This window comes from Cephus cinctus, unplaced genomic scaffold (genome assembly GCF_000341935.2).
Source record: "Cephus cinctus unplaced genomic scaffold, Ccin1 Ccin1_scaffold0667, whole genome shotgun sequence".
Classification (NCBI taxonomy): Eukaryota; Metazoa; Arthropoda; class Insecta; order Hymenoptera; family Cephidae; genus Cephus; species Cephus cinctus.
Window position 1 is genome coordinate 47,592 of NW_014333294.1, and position 22,034 is coordinate 69,625.

At 40.9% G+C, this 22,034-nt stretch overlaps 1 protein-coding gene across 3 annotated transcripts in view; it reads left to right on the plus strand.

Annotated features, from left to right (window-relative positions):
- LOC107269529 (ras-related GTP-binding protein C) overlaps window positions 1-9,183 on the plus strand; it is a 54,070-nt gene extending 44,887 nt beyond the window's left edge. For 2 of the 3 annotated variants that reach the window (XM_015743467.2, XM_015743468.2), the window contains 2 exons: window positions 7,855-8,003; window positions 8,759-9,183. In XM_015743467.2, the coding sequence (XP_015598953.1) occupies window positions 7,855-8,003; window positions 8,759-8,976 (367 nt within the window). In that variant the 3' untranslated portion in view covers window positions 8,977-9,183. Of the gene's footprint in view, window positions 1-7,854; window positions 8,004-8,086; window positions 8,230-8,758 lie in introns of those variants that run through there. The other variant, XM_015743469.2, reaches the window with a different exon arrangement.
- Window positions 9,184-22,034: the final 12,851 nt, after the last annotated feature.

Sequence of the window (22,034 nt, forward strand, 5' to 3'; positions counted from 1 at the left end):
TAACATTCAGAAATGTTAATACACAAAATGCCCATGTGTAGAAGCATATATAAATACATTAGGTATTCTAACTAATTATAATGCTTACCTCTTAACTCGAGTATTGCTGCCGTTTACGTTTACAGTCGCACTATGGTCGCACTCGGCACTTGAAAAGCCGTTAAATTGTATCAAAAATCAAATACCAATGGCCATGTATACACCGAGCCGACTTGATGCGAACCAAATACCGAAACCACCAATCAATGGATAAGATTTAGTAACTTTCCCTCGGAGACCTGAACATGATTGGTTGTTTTGGTCTTTGGTTCGTATTAAATTTGCTCAGTGTATACATGGACTACGTTTCCACTGGGGCAGAGTTCAAACGGGGTTCGCCAATCAGGAACGAGGTTTGAGAAGAATATAGGGAATTTCTTTTCAAATATTATTCCCTATTGGTTAACCCTGTTGACTCTGCCCCGCTGGACTCATGGCCAATATTGACCTCCGTGTATCGATATCCTGAAATATTGTTACGTTAAGTATCGATACAAAATATCGATATCTGAGTCCGAAAATATCGATACCGAGAGTATCGATATTGTATCGCCCATCACTACTAGGAATAAAAAATTACGGCCCAAAATTAATCTGAGTATGATATTATTTGTGCATTAAGGAAATAGAGCATCGCAGATCATTCATAGAACATCGATTCAGGCCTTCGTCGTAAACCTGAGCGTAATCTGCCGTGAAATACGTAATTAAATACTGCATAGTTTTACCATACGTGCATGTACTGAATTTTATATGAAACATGCAAAAGGATGTATCAGCGATCCGTCCTATATCTAAAAACTTTTACTGTAGGCATTCAGTGATAGTGTTAAAAATATTATTTCAATTCTCAGATTCTTCGTCAATGTTCATTCCTTTATCTGTGTACCAACGTACGCTGCCATCATATTTTCATGGACTTCTTTAACAGAAAACTAAATTAGTTGTTGCATTCTTATTAGTTATCTTATTTTCTTAACCAAACACTTCCAGTATCTTTTAAGGATATTGCCTCTCTCTACATAGAAGGAAGGAGGAATCACTACTAGTATTTAAAGTTAAACATCATCATGAAAAATTCTTAAATATAGTCACTTATGTTTGATATAAAACGCTGCTTTAAAAAAACCACTTTATACAGGATTTTTCACAAAACTATTTCTATAAAATTATATTAATGAAACCACCGATGCTGCTTATATTTAATAAGACATCAGGTGTACATGCAAGGAATATGATACTTAATTAGAAAAGCTTATAACAAATCTGTTTAAAAAACTTATCATTCATTAAGGAACATCTTTGGAGAACAGCAAGTGTTGCACCAAACTATTTTGCATTCGTTAAACAGACACATCGTTATAATGATTTGCATTACCAACAATATTTATTTGTTTGATTATCATATTAAGATATAGGCTGTGATGTATGCGGTCCATCGGTGTCGCCTACAAATAATCCGTGGCCGCTCCCAACGTGTTGAAATCGAAGACAAGATTCGAAAATCTAGTTGTTGTTCATCACCATCCCTCTGAGAACTGGCTGTCCCATCAGTCTCTTAAGAAATCTCAATAGTGGTGGCCGTGTCCCTTCCGACTACTTCCATGGTGCCGCGTCCCGGCTCCACGAGGGCGTCCACCAAACACTTGGGGTTTCACACACTCGGCCACGCACTGGCACTATACTACAATATATAAAAAAAAAAAGAAAACAACCGGGAGCCATGGCCCTCTGCAAGAAAGCCCGATAATCGTAATCCGCGATTATCCAATAGATCCGCTATCGCCCGAGCACCGAAGAAGAACTCATTTTCTCGCAGTCCGCCCGACACCCGAGTCCTTGCACACTGATTCCCCGCGACACACTCTTTTCTCTTCTCTTCTGCTCTACCTACCGCTCTCCGCGGTAGGTCAAAAATTGAAACAATTCTCCTCTCCGGTGCCCTCCCCGCGAACCCATAAACCGTAGCTGGTCAAAGTTCCCGAGGTACCGGCAGTGCGTCCCGGCGGTTGAGCACCCCGTGCGGGCTCTCAACCCAAAAGGACCCCGTGCCTCCGCGGCCGGTCCACTATTTTCCCCCGTTCCTTCCTCCCGAACCCCGGACCCACGAACTCTTTAGAGATGGAGGCCGGAGACACCGCCGTGCTGTCGGCAGCGTGCGGAAGTGCGGGGCTTTTATAATGTGTCGTCCAGACGCCACGTTACAAGGCAAATGAAAGTTTAATATTCAGTTAAAAAATTTTATTAGAAACTTACAATTAGTGAAGGCTTAGACTCTGTTACCAATATATACTGCAGTTCTAATGTAGGTAAATAAATAATATGCAACGCAGTTGTTTCTTATACCTATTTCAGCCTTATAGCACACATTATTTACATACAATAAAAGAAAAAAAATATATGCAATGGTAAATATCTTATCTTGGAAAGCAGAAACGTCAACACTAACCTCTTCTGCATTAACGCACTACTCACGTTTTATTTTGGATATATTACTGAATTAAAAATTGTAATAAAGAATTCATAATTCTGCTATTGTGTTTACCATAATCTGCATAATCACAGAGATTTTAAACAAACAGTCGGTCCACGAGTAAAGTAGCTTAAAGGACAGATGGAGAAATACTAAATGCCTAACCGTTCTTATGAACAAATTATGCGAACTATAGAAATACGTGTTTTGTGTTAGAGATATCACATTCTTCCATGACTTTATGTTATTTTATTCATATACCGACTATATCATCAAAAGCGACACTGATGCAATAATAGCTAATCTCTGGACAGCCTATATAATTAGAGGCCACGTTATATATTTCATTACTTTAGCAAAGTTGCGTTGTTAGCGCCATCTCAGATGTAAAAGAAGTAAACGGACATGCGAAGAGGGAGAAGGAGACACTACGGAACTGAAATGATCCTATTGTCTCTCGAGTACTCATATATGAATGTCATTTAATCTGTAATAATCGGTTCAGGATATTGAATATTGGTATGAATGTAATAATTAATTTCTCCTGGTGTATAGCCTCGAATATTGTTCCACGTATCCTCGGCCGTGGAGCCGCCGTATTCAGTTGCCTACAGTGAGTAACTTTAATATTCGGACACTATGAGATTTTTACTATATTACGTTATAACTTTATTTCTAAAAAACAAAAAAAAATGATTAAGGGTTATAATGACGTATACGCTTAATAACCAATAGCGTAAATGTTATTTACATAACTTGCAACAGTTGTTGAATAATACGGTTTAAATTAAACAGTGTCCGATTTCTACGTTACTTTAATATTCGGCCACTTTCAGAAACTACATATGCACATACTTATTTTTCGGCTGGTTTTTGTTACAATACTTGTTTTAATATTTTGTTGGGTAGTCATCCTGCTTTATCACTTCTTGCAAACGCTGGTGCATAATATTAATAATTTTTTTTAAATATTCAGTGCTCAAACTGTTCCATTCTTCTTTTAAACGATTTTTTAACATTTATCTGGAAGATATTGGTGTTTTTCGAATTCGGCGCTCTCGTTTATCTCACACATTTTCAATGGGGTTAAGGTCAGGTGATTTAGGTGGTGTTTGCAAAACTTTTGGGCAATTGTACGGCAAATATTCATGCACAATGCGTGTCTTATGTTTCGGGTCATTATCCTGGTAGAACTTGAACGTATTTAAAATCCCCATTTTTGTAGCACTTCTGTGTAAATTGTTTTTCAATATGGTCATGTACAAATTTTGTCCATAATTTTTTCGATGAAAACTAATTCGCCCGGTCCGAACGTCGAAATACAGCCCCAGACCATTACACTGCCACCTCCGTGCTTTACTCTCGGCCGAAGATTTTTAAGTTTAAACTCTTCCTTTTTTTTCCACCACACCATCCTTCGTCCATCTGACCCAAAATATTAAATTTACTTTCCTCAGAAAAGATGACATCATTCCACCATGTTTCATCCTTCAAAATAAATTATTTTGCATAATTCAGTCTCTTTTTTCGATTCTTTTCACTCACGTACGGTTTCTTTCTAGCCACTCTTCTTTCTAGCCACTCTGAGGATGCACATTTTTTCCAGTCTCGTTTAACAGCTCTGATGCTAATTTTGGGGCACGAGCGTAGGGTCCTTCTTTATTTTTCTTAGCAATTTTCTCTCATCGCGAACGTCTAGTTTCTTCGGTTGACCTTTTTGGGGTATAAAATCTATACGATCCTCGCATTTGAACCGCTTGACTATACCTCCCACTGTGCTCTTGCTTATGTTTAGAAGAGCAGCAATTTCTTAGTACGATTTTCTTTGGCATTATGATATATTACAAATTGCCGTATATCAAAACTCGTGTTCGCTTTGCGAGGCATTGTACAAGTGTATTGCACGATGATTGACAAATAACTAATAAAATAAGTCTTAAACTAGAACGCTTGACTAGATTTGTAAATAACCATTTTCCTCTAATTTGGGGTAACTCGGCTTGAACATTGGAAAAAGCGCTACATTGTAAAGTATCCGAATATTAAAGTAATGTGAAAATCGGACAATGTTTTATTTAAACCGTATTATTGAACAACTATTGTAAGTTATGTAAACAAAATTTACGCTATTGTTTATTAAGCGTATACGTCATCATAATCCTTAATCATTTTTTTTTTGGTTAGAAATTAAGTTATAATGTAATATAGTAAAAATCTCATAGTGTCCGAATATTAAAGTTACTCACTGTATGTCCATATGTGTACTACGAGTTTCTTCGGGTGAAAAGTCTCGATCTTCGCCCACTGCCTGTACAGCCGGTCGCCTCTACTTGGCTCGGCATTCGACCAAGTCTCTTGATATTTTCTCAACTTGTCTTTCATCTCTCCCTCTGTTGTTTTTAACACTACCAAGACGTCAGTGTATGCAAGCCTTCGGAACTTTTCTTGTCCTACTATTACTCTTTCTAATTGGCAACCTTTTAGCTTTTCTTCGATGTCTGACAGAAATAGTGCAAAATGTGCTGGACTGAGTCGACAATGTTATCTGAATCCTCTCGTAATTCAGAAGTTGTACCAAGGTAAACCTCTTATCTACGCTTCTTGTTTTTGTGTATATTTCCTTTATCCTCTCTTTTACTTATTTTCTTTTGTAATATGTTTTAAAGCTTCTAGCGATATACACAATAGGAAGGATGCCTTTAAATCCACAAAGAATGCAAAGAGTTTTCCTTATTTTATTTTACTCAGTTCTCGATCTATCGCGTGGTTTAGAATTGAATATATTATCCGACGTGCTGCTATCTCTTCTAAACTTCTTCAAATATGCAAGAAGCGTATTTGAGAGCATCTTTCCCCATCATTGCATACATTTTTTAATAACCTATTGTAACGTTCTTCGATAGTGCAATTTCGTACGCTCCTTATGAGTGTACGAAATGGGATGTAGGTAAGTGCTCGGGACTGGCGTCTTTAAGAATGTAGTCTACACAGGTGGGTAAAATAAAATAAAATAACAAAAGTTTATTAAATAATCGATAATCGATACAGAAGTTTTATAATCGGTGTCAATTACTCAGTCTCAATCAATTGTCAGTATTGTAGGAAAAAGGACTGTCTAGGAATCGGCCGATGTTTGTTTTCTATCCCTATCTCTCTCTGACCTGTATGTGAGGTACAGAGGATCTGCCGGTGTTGATTCTATAGCCCCAGTGGTGCTTTGCCTATCTATTGGCTATGGCCCTGTGTGCGACGCAACTACTAACGGCGCGGATAATAGATAAAACAAAATGGCGATAACTAAAGTTTCTGACGTAGATCACGGTGGTCTCCTCAGAACTTTGACAAATTTTCTACGTTGCGGTCTAATCGGAATAGCGAATGCTAATATTCTGTAGCCTTTTGACAAGATTATTTACGATGAGTTTTCTTACGCGAATATGCGCTATTTGACGGATTTCTCTTTACGCGGAATATGCCGTGCTTTCGCGATATTTATCGATGCTTTTCGATTTCGTCGGTTCGACTTTTGATTATCCATTCTAGTGACCCGGATTTCTGACGAACTTGATTCGATTGACTTGAAATGTCGTATTCGACTGATTGTAATCCGATATTTACTAGCGAGAAGCGCTACTCCTCTATCGGATTATCTTGCTACTACTTTTCTGCGGTTTGACTTTCGGGAGACGTTCTTCATCTATCGGCTAGTGTTGACACTAGCCGCGCGTCCTTGTTGTCTATTTGTAACGAGTGCGCTCTCAGTACAGGAGTACTGAGAGGTTGGTCGTTTTGTCACGTTACACTATATTAAATAAGGTTATTCTGTAGTTCTTTATGTCCTTATTATCTCAATTTTTGCGCGCGTCCTTGTTGTCTATTTGTATTATCTTGCTACTACTTTTCTGCGGTTTGACTTTCGGGAGACGTTCTTCATCTATCGGCTAGTGTTGACACTAGCCGCGCGTCCTTGTTGTCTATTTGTAACGAGTGCGCTCTCAGTACAGGAGTACTGAGAGGTTGGTCGTTTTGTCACGTTACACTATATTAAATAAGGTTATTCTGTAGTTCTTTATGTCCTTATTATCTCAATTTTTGTTTCAAAGGAGTTATTACTCTTTCTCTCTACTCTTTAGCAAAAACCCTCTCCACATTTGTTAAAAATATTCTTTTAGCTTGTATTTCCCTTTGAATATATCCATGCTTTGTTTTGAAATTCACTTGTTCCTTGAGCCTTCTTCTTCTTCTTCTTCTTGAATCTTTTTATTTGTTGTCCTATCGACTCATCTGTAAGTTCTTTTTTTATCGTTTTTTCACATATCCTTAGTCGTTTCTTATTTGAATTGTATATCTTCTTTCGTTTTTGATCTTCTCTTTATCTCCCTCTTTTCTGATCCATGTACCAATACTATAAAATGTGTTTCTCATTTGTGCATTGATATATTTTCTTCTACTGTTTTCTTCTTCCTATCTTTATTTCACGATCACAGATTCAAATCCTGCTGTCGGCAATATAAAATATAATAGATGTGGTTCTTCAGCCGTGATGTTATACGCAACACATCCACTTTTCCTTAAATTTTATTCTAATTATAAAATTATGACAGTTGCATGTTTGATGTATTTTAATTAAAATAAATACTACTATAATATTTACAGAACTTTGCTTCGTATAAACATAAGAATTAATTTCGCTATTTTAATAACAACTATGATATGTCAGTGTCTTCTAATAGAGAGGTAAATTTCACTATTATATTTTTTTAAACTTACGCATGGTACGTAATACCTAATACCAAAACTAATGAATAAATTTTACTACATTGTAAGAGTAATCGTCACTGCACAGAAGTGCTGTTCCTATATTTACTAGAGGTTGTAGTAACGGTTATTGTAATCGTTGTTGCAATGACAAATTGTTATTTTCCGTGTGTGGTCGCTGAATCCGAATTTGACCTTAAAATTTCAAAATTCTGTAATCCAAGGTGACGGATCAAATATGGCCGACTTTGAAATGATAGAAATGTAGTAGTATCATTTCGTTTCAAGTATCATTCTGTTTCAAAGAAACTCGTAGGGTTTTTGATGGTATTTTCTTTGCATCTCAAAAGTGTTACGTAAACGTTTGATGCTAGCAGTTTGAAACTGTCATTATTTGCAATCAATTTACATCCTATTAACACTATTGAAATATGTGCGAAGAGTATTTATAAATTCTTCCCGTCCTCAGAGGGTTACATATGTGCATATGTAATTTGTTTGAGAATATATGTATACATTACTTAATTATATTAATCTCACTTATTGTTTTACTTTTTAATAATTTGAAATCCAACTATTTCTAGGTTGAGGGAAGATTTGGAAGCAGCAGCGTTTGATAATCAAAGCTCTAGTTTAATTAAATTGAATAATGGTACTATTCTTTATTTACGGGAAGTGAATAAATTTTTGGCTTTGGTTTGCATCCTTCGTGAGGACAATTTCGACAGGCAAGGTTTGTTTTCGATGTTATATCAAATTTTTATTGATAGGAATTATTAGTATAAAATTAGATAAACTGTTTTGAATGTTTCGCAGATATATTTGCAAAAAAAGCACTTTTAAATACTGTTGGCATTTGAGCAGATTTAACCCTGCGTAAGATCTGGTAGATTTTTTGGCAGCAAGTTTTAGACAGATAACTTTCGTGAAAATTCGAGCTGATTTAGAGAAAATATATTGTCTTCCAGCCTTCTGAGGGTTAGTTATGACATTCATATTTCACTTTCTTTTCTAAACTTCAATATAGATGCAATGTAATTTCAATAAATCGTACAAAAATCAGTAACCAGTGTAATAATTACTCTTGTGTTGGAATGTACACCTAAATGAAAAAAAGGATAAATTGCGAACTAAAATTCAGATCATAAAACGGTATATTTACGTAATATTTGAGTTCCATTACCAACAGGAATAATTTTGGTTACACAAATTTGTTAGTACAACTGCAATGTTGATTTTATTATAATCACAGTAATGTCCATTTGATCTCGTATAAAATCATGCTTCTATCACAATGTTATAAAAACCCAAAATGATTATCGTCATGTATTCCTTTTTCTTTACTTAGCTTAGATAAAAAAATTTGTTTTAAAAATATATCTCGACCATATCTAGAAACTATAGTTAAAATGTGTATATGATTACGTTTTTGAAATATTACAGACGTTTGAGAATATTTATAAATAGCTGTGTTTCCATTGCTTTCAGGAGTGATTGACTATAACTTTTTATGCTTTCGTAAAGCGATACAACAGGTTTTTGAACTCCGCAATAAAGCTCTCGCAGCTGTGAATGCCAACAATCACTCAGCTTCTCCCGTAAGCGTAAATGAGCCATCAACTGAAACTGCGCTGCCTCAAACGGGAACTCTTGTTCAATCTGGGACGTTAGGCCAAAATGGCACTGTGGCAGTCACACAAAGTTAATTCATATTAGGTTTGAAATTCATATAGATTACTGTAACCTTTGCGTTACTTTCTATACATGTATGACATTGATTGCGATGCGGTTACAGTTTCTTTTCTTTCTTCTATTAAAGAATTGACGTCGTTGCTTTTTTTTATCTGTTTTCTCTAAACAAATATGTACAATGGGCAAAGGAAATTTATAAATAGAAGTTCTATTACACACTAGTCGACATAGTTACTTTACTTTACAATATTCTATATTAAGTCAAATAAGTTTGAGTTAATCTTTGAAAATTATCGTCTGCGTTATTTAATTTACAGTTATGTAGCTACATTTAACTACAGTTATATTTACCCAATGAATAAAAATAGTATATTCAAATTACTACCGTGACTATAATAATTACCTATAACAATACAACCTTAAATATTAATATATTATCGTTTTTTGTATAGATTTCTTATTTCTATCTTAATAATCCTTGAAAAAGTGAATCGTTTGACTAGGTTATTTATTAAAGTTAAAACTGTTTTAGTACCTTTGTTACAATAGATTTACAACGCGCTTAGCAATTGTTTCACAGGCCGAGTTGCACGTGTAGCTGCTACTCCAGTCTAAGCTAAGACACGCCCATGCCCATATCGGTAGTTTGTCAACGAATCCTAATGACACTCGCTCGGCCTGTAAAACAATTGCTAAGCGCGGAATTTGTGGGAAGCTATTGCACAACAGCTATCTTTGGCATCCGTGAGTGTACTTCCCACCACGCTGCTATGACCCGCGGAAATCCTTCGTTCTCATTGGTCCCACTTAAATGCTTCTCATTTAAAAACTATTGCGAATTTTGGCAAACGGTTTGCGGGAGGGTACTCAGGACACCTCCAGCCATCGCTCACTTTCCGGTCCAAAAGTAGTTCTGGGACACCCTGTATAAACAATTATTTATTGTCATTTACATTTATGTATTATAACGTGGCGTCAAGGCGAAACATTACGAAGGCCCCGCACCATGCGCACCATGGACGGTACGATGGTGCCTCCGGCCTACATCTCTAAGGATTTTGTTGGTCAGGGTTACGGGAGGAAGAAATGGCGGAAAATAGTGGACCGGCGGTCGAGGCATAGGGCCCTTTTGGGTAGAGAGCCTGCACGCAAGGGGTGTCTAACTGCCGGGACGAACTATCGATACTCCAGAACCTTAAGTGGCCACGGTTCGCGGCTCCGCGGGGAGGACGCCGAAGTAGTATAAGTTTGGAGTTTCTGGACCAGAATTCCTGTAACCGACCTATACTGACACTGTAGAATCATCGAAGGTGGGTATTCGTGTTAAGTTGCCGTCGTGAACTCTACAATTTCCGGAAGTGACGTCACCGAAGCCCCCTATTTTCTAGGAATTTATTGGGAATTCCAGAAGTTTTACGTTGGATTCCATGAATTTTATGTTCGATTCTAGGAATCTTACACGATCGAGAACCTTCTAGAACCTTCTAGAAGCTTCGATGGTTCGTGTCCGTGTTAAGTTGCGAAGGATCGCTCCCAGATCCGACGGTTCTCTCGCGTGACGTTTTAATGAAGCCCCTTGCCCCCACCTTGTAGAGCTTTCTAGAATCTTCGATAAACCTCCTTCCTCCCTCACGATCCGTGTAGATTTCAGACGGTAGCCTTCAGCCGTTTTAACCTTGAACAATCCGTTAGGATGAGTTATGAGAGCGAACAAGTGCCGCAATTGGATGGTCCGTAAAACACTGCTCGTATATTGTTTGGCAGTAATTCGCCGTGTCGCTTGGCCTCCTTCTACTCCTTTACTCGCACGATTTTGTCAAAGTTCGTTACAGGTAACCTGACGGACTGCTTCTCGAACCTCATCTCGATCTTGACTATAAATGATGAATTTATAAGGACCGCTGTTCAGTCGGAACTGTTTCACCGCAAGGACATAATCGTGTATCCTAAACGTAAACGTATTGGGAGGAAAAAAATCTCATCGTAGTAGAGGATTAGTCAACAGGATCATCAACAGTCTACCCGTTGAGTTACATGTACCCGGTTATCAGTACTGTGGGCACGGTACGAAACTAGCAAAGAGGTGATCCCGGCATCAACATCACCTACATCGCACGACATCGCCTACTCGAAGAATCGAGAAAGTCTCGAACACAGAGGGGCAGCGGACAAAGTATTGGCCGACAAAGCTTGGAAGCGCGTTTTCGCTAGTGACGCTAGTCTCGCCGAGAAGGCGGCTGCCTGGTCCGTAGCGAACGTAATGGGTGCCAAGTCGAAACTCGGTATGGGACTCAAGAAGAAGAAGAAGAAGCGAAAGCCTGTAACGCTGAGGAAACTCATCGAGGAAGCCAAACGATATATGATTCCTAGCAACGATGCAGGGGTAGCTATCAGATCTGCTCTCAAGGGTGCACAAGCTGCCGTCAAACGAGCGGATGAAAAGCGCAACGTCCGCACGCTGCGGGTTCTACCCATGCCGTATAAAATCGGAGGCTTCTTGCCGTTTTTCGTCCCTGTATTTGCGAGTATTAGTGCCGCTGGAGCGTTGGCCGGCGGTGCTGCATGTATAGCCAAACCCGTGAACGATGCGAATGCAACAAGAAACAAATGAAAGAAAGTCAGCGACACAACGAGAAGATGGAAGCCATCGCGTTAGGCAAAGGACTGTACTTGAAACCCTACAGAAAAGGACTAGGCCTTCATCTGAAGCCAAAAAACTTGAAGTTAAACTACCACGCCGAGCATTGACCGATGCGGATCTGCTAAAGTACGCGAAGATCATGAAGATTCCACATTTTCGCGGAGTCTTTATGCGGAAAGCTATGCCGAAGGGTGGGCCGTACAAGTACGAGTCGGCAATCGTCAATCTCGACGACGAAGATAGCCCAGGAACACATTGGATCGCGTACAAGAAGCTGAACGATTGAGTCATTTATTTCGACAGTTCCGTCAATCTTCGACCACCGCTAGATCTCATTAGATATCTCGGTGTTGGTAGTGTAAAGTACAATTACGAGGGATATCAGGAGTACGGTACTTTCGCATGTGGCCACTTGTGTCTAAAGTTCCTGCGTGGACAATTATATCGTAAAAACAAGTATCTTCTATATAAACTTGCTATGTAATTTCACAAGGTTAGTTGAGCGTTTGGAATCATGGAGAATTCATTCACGTTAACTTTATCAGGCACCTGCTCGATACTGGAAACTGAATACTTCCCTCCTATCGAGCTTTCTCAGTACAAAAATTAGGCTCTGGGACTCATCGAGTTGCTGACCTTCAATTCGATTCCCAACGTGGACACGGATCACAACAAGCTCTACGTGGGGGATGAAGTTATCACTATACCTACTGGTAGCTACGAGATCGAAGATATCGAAAACTACGTGCATAACGCTTTGACGGATAAAAGCATCATCATTCAGATTAAACCTAACAATAATCCGTTGTGCAGCGAAATTATGCGCAACCGTGATGTCGAGTTTCGACCCAATGATTCCATAGGTCGCTTGTTGAGTTTAACTCAACGCGTTCTGGAAGCTAATAAATTACACATGGCCGACGTACCAGTGACCATTCTCAAGGTGAACGCCCTACGAGTCGAATGCAACGTCACGACGGACGCTTACATCAACGAACGTAAAGTGCACACCGTACACGAATTCTGTCCAGGCGTACCACCTGAATACACGATCATACAGGTGTCATCGTACGTCATTTATCTACCGATCGCCAATAGATAGAGGATAGATCACCTGCAGCTTCGAATAGTCGATCAAGATGGGGACCTGGTGAATTTTCAAGGAGAAATCAAAACGATCAAGCTACACATCAGATGCATGCGATAATGGGTATCGTCTACAATAGGAAAATTGGCAGTGGTTATAATAGTAGACCTATATGCCAAAGAGGGATCAGTTGTCGACCGCTTCTGAAGGCGCTAATACGTCAAAACGTCTTGTTTCTGGAAAATCTAGGATTCAAGGTCACAAGAGGAAAGTAAAGCGTTCGTTCTGTTACATTCTTTTCGTCTGCCGCGTACCATGGAAGAAGAAACGCTGAACATTCAGACACCGATCGTCTTCGATGAATCTATAGCACACTGTGAAACGCATGCGCATCAACCTTACGTCTCGTCAACGTTCAACAACAGCGACAAGGTTCGAACCTCCGTTCAACATCAAGACCTATGCTTACTACCGAGCAAAAGTTTGCTGCACGTGTATGGAAAGCTGATCACGGATGATGGGTCTACAGCGACTGCGAGCACGACTCTGGTCAACAATGCCATTTGCCATCTCTTCGAGGAGATTCGCTATGAAATGAATGCATTAGAGATCGATCGGAACAAGAATGTTGGTCTCACGAGTCTCATGAAGGGATATGCTTCCCTAAGTCCCGGTCAACGATCCTTGATGGAGAACGCCGATTGGCTCCACGTCAGAGAACGAGAGAAGTTGACCAATGCAGACGGTTACTTCGACGTATCCATTCCGCTGAGTCTGATACTGGGTTTCGCCGAAGATTATCGCAAGATTGTCGTTAACGCTAATCACGAGTTGATTCTGACGAGAGCAAAGAGCGATGTCAATGCAATAGTGCAAACTGCTCCGGAAGAATGCAAAGTCGTAATTCATAAATTGGAATGGCTGACACTGTACGTAAAGGTATCGGATCGACGAAAGATATAACTGCTGAGATTCATCAAGAGGGATGCACCCATCTCCGTGAGCTTTCATAGCTCCCAGGCTGTACGAATATCCTCTACTCCCCACCACTTCGAAACACACGTGGACCGTCAAGACGTCGCTTCAGTTGGAAAAACCACGATACGTGATGTTGGGATTTCAGACGAACAGGAAGAACAAGAAAAATAAGAACGCTAGTCACTTTGACCACTGCAACGACAGAGATGTTGAGCTCTTCTTGAATTTGCAGAAATCGTAATCTTGACATTGATCATAATCAGTTTGCTCTGCTGTACGAGATGTATGCAAACTTTCAAGCTACATACTATGGCAAGGATCCTGAACATTTGCTGAAGAATAATGAATTTCTCGAGTATGCTCCATTGATCGTTATCGATTGCTCCAAACAAAATGAGTCCCTCAAACTTGGACCTGTCGATATTCGTCTGGAATTCGAGGCTCAAGACAATTTCCCTGCCGATACATCGGAATTCTGCCTGTACTTGCACGGTCATATAATCGAATACAACCCGATCAGTGGTGGGATGAAAAAATTAGTATAAAGACGCTGCAATCGTCTCTTCCTGCACAGTTCATCAAAATGGAATTCATCGTGGACGTACAAGATTTCAAGAAACCCTCGACCGATTTCGTCCTGAAGGAGCTATCTGTGATTAGAATCGGCAGTAATTTCTCCGAGCCTGCAACTTTCAACCACCTTGTCCATGGAGGCATATACCGGCTAAATACAAAAGTATAAATTTGTGGTTGGTGAGCAATTTTCGTGGTATATCCTGGAGCGCTGGGGGCGTTGTTTACAATCAAGCTAGAAACGTTCTTCGAGCCATCTTGCAAAATGCATCTAAGATCTATGTAAAAGGATTGGAGAAGAAAATTTGATTAGGAGCTTTCATTGGTCGATCCGAGCACATCTTGGATCTGGGAGATCTGGAATGCCCTTCGTTGCAAAAATTGCGCAAAAACTCACTTACTCGATGTACAAATCATCATGCTCCACGTTTTAATTGCTCAACTGAAAATGTGACATTTTTAAGGAACTGGTTGTCGCAATGTATATTTTTTGATTATGAATAAAGACAAAAGATATAATAAATTGTATGTTTATTTAACACGTATACATAGTAGTTGAAGCACGAGTACAAAGTTCATAGACATTGTAACTCAATCTGGTTGTACCCTCCGCCGAGATAACGCATGATGACTCGATTCTTCTCACAGGCTTGCATCATCTTCTTCAATAGATCCTCGTCGTCATTCAAAGCTTTAGCCATCCTTGCAGGTAGAAACGTCGAAAAGCTATCTTCTACATAGAGGATCAGTCTCGTTCCATATTTGGTCTGAACTCTTCTTATTCTGGTGATTTTGCATTCTTTCTAAGGTTTCAACTCAGCCAATTTCTTTTTGTCGGAAGATAGTCATCCAAACGGCCGACTTTGTTAATTATTGAGAAATCCATTTTATACTGCAGATGAAGTTTTTTTTAGATTTCGTAGAAGGCTGTTATAATCTCTTTTAGCTTCGATCAAATGTTTCACTTCCACGATGTTCCTTAATAGTAAATGTATTCGAACTCTGAGCTCGCGTTGTTTCCTTTTATTTAACATCGATCGAATTGTCACGGCAGACTAACGAAGGCACATTCAGCTCCTCCTTTTATAGGAAACTCTTAAGGGTTAAAATGGGGATGGGAGTTTTTGGAAATTTCTAGGAATCGAATCGCCAACAGAAATTCCTGGAATCAATGTCAAGGTCGATGCATCTTCCAAACGGAGCGACTTACGTTCTAAAATATTCAGATGAACCATAGCCCTTCTCTTACGAAGTTGCGTCGCACGCTTACATATTTCCTACGAGTAATTTGACACCTCGGAGGATGAAGGACTGCATTCTCGACGCACGACTCTGTGAGATAACGTTCGGTTTTGCGTATTTGAACAACCAATACATAGATTTTTCTAGATTGTCTTTGACCCCGCCACTGCGCTTGCGAAAAGCGTGCATGAACCTGCACGAAGCTTCCAAGTTTTTCCTGGAATTGTTTTGCATCGGTTCGAGCGATAAACACCTACCCTAATTGCGCACTTTAAACTCGAACTCAACATCAAAAAGTTTCCGAAGTGCACAAAAGCTCGCTTATTTTCTTCAAGTAATTCGATACCCTGAATAACAAGGTCAAAACAGTGTCCAGCTGCCGACTGAAGTCTGCGCGGGGGGTGGGGGGAGTCATCGAAAGCTTCGGGGCGGGGGGCTGCCGTTCGAAACCTGCACGGAGGCTTCCTGGAATCGAATGGCTGACGAGAGCCGACAAATTTCCTGGAATCGATGCTGCTGCTGCGTTCTCAATGCGCAATTCTGTGAGATAACGTTCAAGGTCAAAACGGCTGAAGGCTGCCGTCTGAAATCTACACGGATCGGAAGGGAGGAAGGGAGTTCATCGAAGCTTTTACAAGGCTCCACAGGGTGGGGGGCAAGGGGCTTCATCCAAATGTCGCACGAGACGACCGTCGGCTCTGGGAGCGATCCTCCGCGACTTAGTACGGACACGAACCGTCGAAGCTTCTAGAAGGTTCTAGAAGGTTTTCAATAGTATGTAATTCCTAGAATCGAATGTAAAATTCTCGGAATATGACGCAAAATTGCCGGAATCGAGCGAAAATTCTTAGAATCGTGGGATCTCGGTGACGTCAGTTCCGGAAATCGAAAAGCTCACGACGGAAACTTAGCACGGACACCCACCTTCGAACGTTCTAGAGTGTCAGTATAGGTCGGTTACAGGAATCTTAAGCCAGAAACCCCCAACTTATACTACTAAATACCAGTGCCGATTTTGTGACTTGTTGCCTTGAGAGCCCAATCGATTGCGCTATTTTGCTTGTTTTTCTTTTCTGTGGTGAAATCTTTCGCTTTTCTTAATATTTTCTGATTTTTGTTTATTGAAGATTATAAACACGAGCACGGCTAAACCGTCCGTTTAGCCGGTGACGTGTAAAATTTTCCTAAGATTTTCTTTTGCGGCCCCACGTTGGGCGCCAAATTTTGTAACGGAAGATGATGATTTCCAAACCCTAACACCAAAGTTAGACTAATCAATCCATGGGCAATATATCTCACGTTATTAAAAACGACCCGCAATGGTCCTCTCTCTCTACCTCCTATCACCAACACGAGCTAACGGGTTGGGCGCCAGGTATCCCTCGCGGGAGTACCACGAGTGCAACGCACTCTCTTTGTCACTAAATAATTTACCCAATTCGGAACAGGCCGGGTTACACTAAAACTAAACACTAATATACGGAAGCGAGGACCACGCCAACAACCTAAAACGGGCCTCTCGTTCACAAAATTATCACTAAGAAATTAACAGAACCGGGGGCGACGCCAACAGTCCTAATACGCGCCATCCGTTCACAAAAGTCACTAAAATTAATCTCACTACGAGATTCACCAAGGGACAACGGCTGATCCGTAAGATTTTCACTAAGCAGCGGAGGAGAGAGATTCGCTAAACAATAATTCACCAAATGCCTTGTCCGGTGGCTAGCTAGTCGGCAGCGTCGTGGCGGTCAGACATGGAACAGAGGAATGGGAGTATAAAGCAGAAAAAGCACTATATTAATTTAACGCACCAGAGCTATATTCTTGTAACAATCCATCAAAAGCATTTAGAAAAGATAGCCAAAAGAAAATTCACATAAGCTAAAAACATGCGGCAGGATAAAGTAACAAACAAGAGCGGTGCAACGCAAATCAATCCAAATTACCCAAAGTCTTATGATAAATTAACAAAGCAAGGAAAAAGATTCGATATAAACCAAAGTGAAGTTAAAGAGTGAAGTGAATCGGAAAGAAAAACGCAAGTAGAGATAGGCAAGCAATAGAATGATGAGCAAACGGAGAAACATAAGTAAGATAGTCTACCAATTAATTATATGTATTGAAATTCGAAAGGGTGACTCTATATAATTCAAGACGCTAAATATACGAATTGTAATAATGAAAAGATTGCAAATCCAAATAATATACTCAAATAAATCTACTTAATTGTGGAAAAATTACAATACCGAATTTGCTTAAACTAACGCGGAAAATACACTACGAAAAATACACTAACAATGCGGAACGAATCCACTAAGCATCACTCGGACATATTATAATATTAGACAATAGTCCCAGAAATAATTTATAATAATTTTCTAGCATGGTTTACAGCGATCTACGGCGCTTAGCATAGAGTAGCACGGCGGGTATCGCGCGTTAGACGGCGCACGCGTGAGCGTCGAACTCGGCGAGTACATTGGCGCGGGCGTGCCGTGTATTCGCGGGGAGCGGTGAGGCTCGTGACGCGCTTGCGGCACAGGGGCGTACCTAGAAATTTGACTTTAGGATACTTTTCGGAGAACTAAACCGATTATTCTAATATTTTCACCAACGGTGGTAGATAAATAGGACGGATCACGAGCGCAAAAAAAAACATCCGAATAAATACACGAATAAATAGAAATCACGAACAAAGATTCCGGCGCAATCTCTACTACAAGTCTCTAGGTTTTAACAGACTTTTACGCGAATAGGAAAGAGTCCATCGCATCACCCGGACAGTCGAAAAGTAATAGAAAAGCACGCGAAACATACAAAATACAAAATAGATAACACCAAGAGATCATATAAATAGCGAGAGCATACAATATAAGGATTACAACTAAAAGCATTCTATAGTTGCCAGTTTTAACTCTTTTTGATACTATGAACTTATTTCTGAATACTCATTGTGGCGATTAATTTGCCGTGTTCAGAAGGAATGGCTAAACGGTTGGCGAAAACACACGCGGTCGCCCTGAGGGTCGAGTGTGTATCTCGAGAACAAAGGATTCCGAATCGTCTATTAGGCCAGAGGGGCGCTCAATATTCAGCAATTAAATAATTTGGAAAATCTACAAGCCATAAGCAGCAACTAGAAGATGCGAGATATCAATAAATTATAATACCATGAAGAGCGCGGCGCTACTGATAGATTTTACTATAAAAGAAAACTTAATTTGGAGATAGATTCTAGCATAGATTCTACTTTAGGGCCTCATACGGCAAAAATCGAACAAGCAGAAATTATCAGAATACTAACAAATCGCAAAGCCCAGCACTATCGTCCTTCTTGCTAGCCCGATGCGGAAATACATTCACATCGGGACTCTCAAAATCGAAGATACTTCCGCTGAGGCAGAAGGCCTAAACGGTAATTTTTTACTAACACCAAGAAATTATTTCGCCAATTTATAATGGGTAGTCAAGGGTCTCACTAAATATCGTAGCTGCAATGAATAGTACGGCCTCAAGAGCCAGAAGGGCTTCCTTCCTTCCTTCCCTCCTTCCTTCCTTCCCTCCTTCCTTCCTTCTATATCTTTTACTTTATCAGTTCTACTTTGTTTCTTCTCTTGCCTACGCTTACTACTTTTCCTATATTACCACCACTGGCTAAGAAGCTCCAAAGGTAAGTGAAATACTATTTCAATTTCACTGAGCTCGAGACCTCTTGACCCCCACTATTTACATTATTTTGGGCGCTGGCGGAAGCGTGACAAAACATCGAACTTCGAACGTATTAATTGTTTAAGGGGTATTTCACGGTGAGGATCATCGCTAGTCACGAAGATGACCTAAGCTGTCGGAGGCACGTTCTGGAGTCTTTGGGTGCTGCGATCCGTTCGTAGGCCAGGGGCGCGGGAGTTCACGGTGCTGGCTGCTCTCGCTCCCTGTCTCCAGCGGTACATCGGCATGAGCCCGCCGTAGACTTTCTCGCGGCCTCGCGGCAGAACGAGTAGGACAAGTGAATTCCTGGTCGGCGGCGATGGCGGCGTCGATCGTAAGGCGTCCTAGCTGGACGGCCGGCAGACGAAAGCATAAGCCCCATTCCGTGTACTCTGGAACTATCCTGATTCCTTGGAGGCAGCAGCCCCTCCTCGTGAAGCGGCGGCAGTCGGTCTCCAAGGGTCACCAAAAATCAGGGCCTCTTTCCTCACTTCCCCCGTTTTTCGGCGTCGTTCCACCAGCTCTCATACCAATTGGTTGCATCAAAGCGTTATACAGTACACCAAAGAAAGAGAAAAAAAAGAAAGCAAGCAGTATGCAATAAAAACAAGTAAATAAACATTAAAGCGGACGACAGGCTGGTTACTTAATACTAAGGAATCTGTGCGCCTTAACCTAGGACCGACATTTGAAGCGTCAAACAATTAATTCCTACATTCCTACTCCTGCGGGTCGTTTGTGGCGTGGATTTACAAAAATTCACGTCACAGTATGTATGTTCATTTAGTGATTCCCCTTAGGGTTTCAAGTTTCCGTTTCCGTTTCCTTTCCATATTTTCATCCTTAACCTACTTACTTGCTACTTTGTCTTATCGTATCTTATCTTATCTTATTGTACCCTATCCCATCTCTCTCCCTCGCTCGCTCGCTCGCTCTCTCTCTCCGCTATCTCTCCTCTTCGCCTTACCCTCCTCTCTCTCCTCTCTCTCCACTTTTATACGCCAGTCTCGCCCCTCCGCCCCCGTCACGCCACCCTCGCATGCTTCTCCTCCTTCCTCCTTGTTTGGCGATTGACGGCTCAATCGGCGGTTGATGTCGCTACCCCCCTACCCCGATTGCCCCCTCAGTCCCCCACTTCCGTTTCCTTTTCCACTAACTCTATCTCTTTTTGCTGCTTTCACTCTTCTTTTTCTCTTCTTATTCATTCACTCACATTTCCACTTCTGATCCCACCCTCTAATCTCTTCTTTCTTAGACTTTCAAGTTCTTTTATCCACCTGTCTCCGCTTCCCCCCTCTTCCAGTATTTCTTTCACTATTTCCCCTATTCATTTCACCTCTCCAATTTCTCCCCTACACCTGTCTAGCACGTGGTCCCACAACTGACTTTCCTCTCCGCACACTCTGCATATCCTCTCCTCCTCTGTCCCCCAATACTTTCCTTCTCTTATCTTATTCCCTAATCTAAATCTTGTTATTCTGCTGTACCTTTTGTCGCTTTATGTCGCTTTTAGATACCCCGGTATTCTCGCTACTCTTACCTGCCTGTACCATCTGTTGTATCTTGATTTTTCAATCCGGTTGTATCTCTCCCCTCCCTCTTTTACCCTCTCCTCTTTTTCTTTCTTATCATACCCTTCCTTCTCCTGTTCTTCCTCTCCCCTTCGTTTTGCCCTTCTTCCCCTCTGAACTCCTTTCTCCTCCTTTCCCATTTCGACCCCCTCTCCCCCTCTATTCTTTCTCTTTCGCTCATTTCCTCTAGACAAGCCCTTTCTATCTCACTGCCCTTTCCTCCCCTCAGCTTTCGTTCGTATGCCCATGCTCTCCTTCCTGCTCTTATCTTCATCTTATCTCTTTTCACCTCCTCTCTTACCATATACCCCGGAGTTCTCCAGTGCAGTCCTAACGACCATCTGATGTATCTTTCTTGCAGTATTTCTAACTCATCTCTCTCTTCGGCTCTCTCTCTGTCATGGCTGCCATGTGCGGTCGCTTGTTTCAGCCTCTCTGAAATATTCTCAATTATTATAGTTATTCTCAGTTTTTTCTCATGATTTGTTTGTGCGTGTTCATCGTACGAGTTTCCGCGGTTACCTGCGTGTTCCATTGCACTCGTGCCTGTTAATTTTGTGCCGTTATATGCGCTGAGATAACTCGTTGTGTGTCTCTGCTCAGTTCTTCTCGGTCTATGTTTTCTGTGACGGCTCTTGGGTGCATTGTCCCACACCTGGAAATACTTTGATTAATTATATTGTGCGAGAGTGCTATAGAATTTTTTTTTATTATTGATAATTTTTACCGTGAAGTGGTGGTGTAAAGTCACAACGTGGTCGAATTACGGTTGACAGTTTGAAATGACAGTTACCAGCTGCTATAACTGACACCTTGACATTACTTGCATGTTTTCGCCTATCTCTCCTTAGCGTGGGCAGCCAGTGGGAACGTAAACAATAATCTTCCTTACCAACTCGACTGTGACTGTTCAACTGCCAGTAACTGCTAGACTAAAGCTAACTAAATGACCGACGTGTTGGTTATCAGATGTCACCTCACCTCATGTGACACATGCAAGAAGTATCTAGCAAGTGTAACTGGAATTAAGTGCAAGGGTTTCGAGTGTAATGCCATCCTAAGTGTTCCCAGCGCAGAGGTCTAGGGACTGGCGACTTCCTCTGTCTTCTCTGCACTGAGTCGCATTCGGTAGTCTCGCCCTCCAAATTTCAAGGCAGCCGGGAGTCTGCCGCTCCTCCATCCGAAATGTCTCGTCACTCGTCTACTGCAAAGGCTGCGGCTGGTAGTCATCCTTCGGGATCGTCTCTCTCTTCTTCTGAGGTACTATCT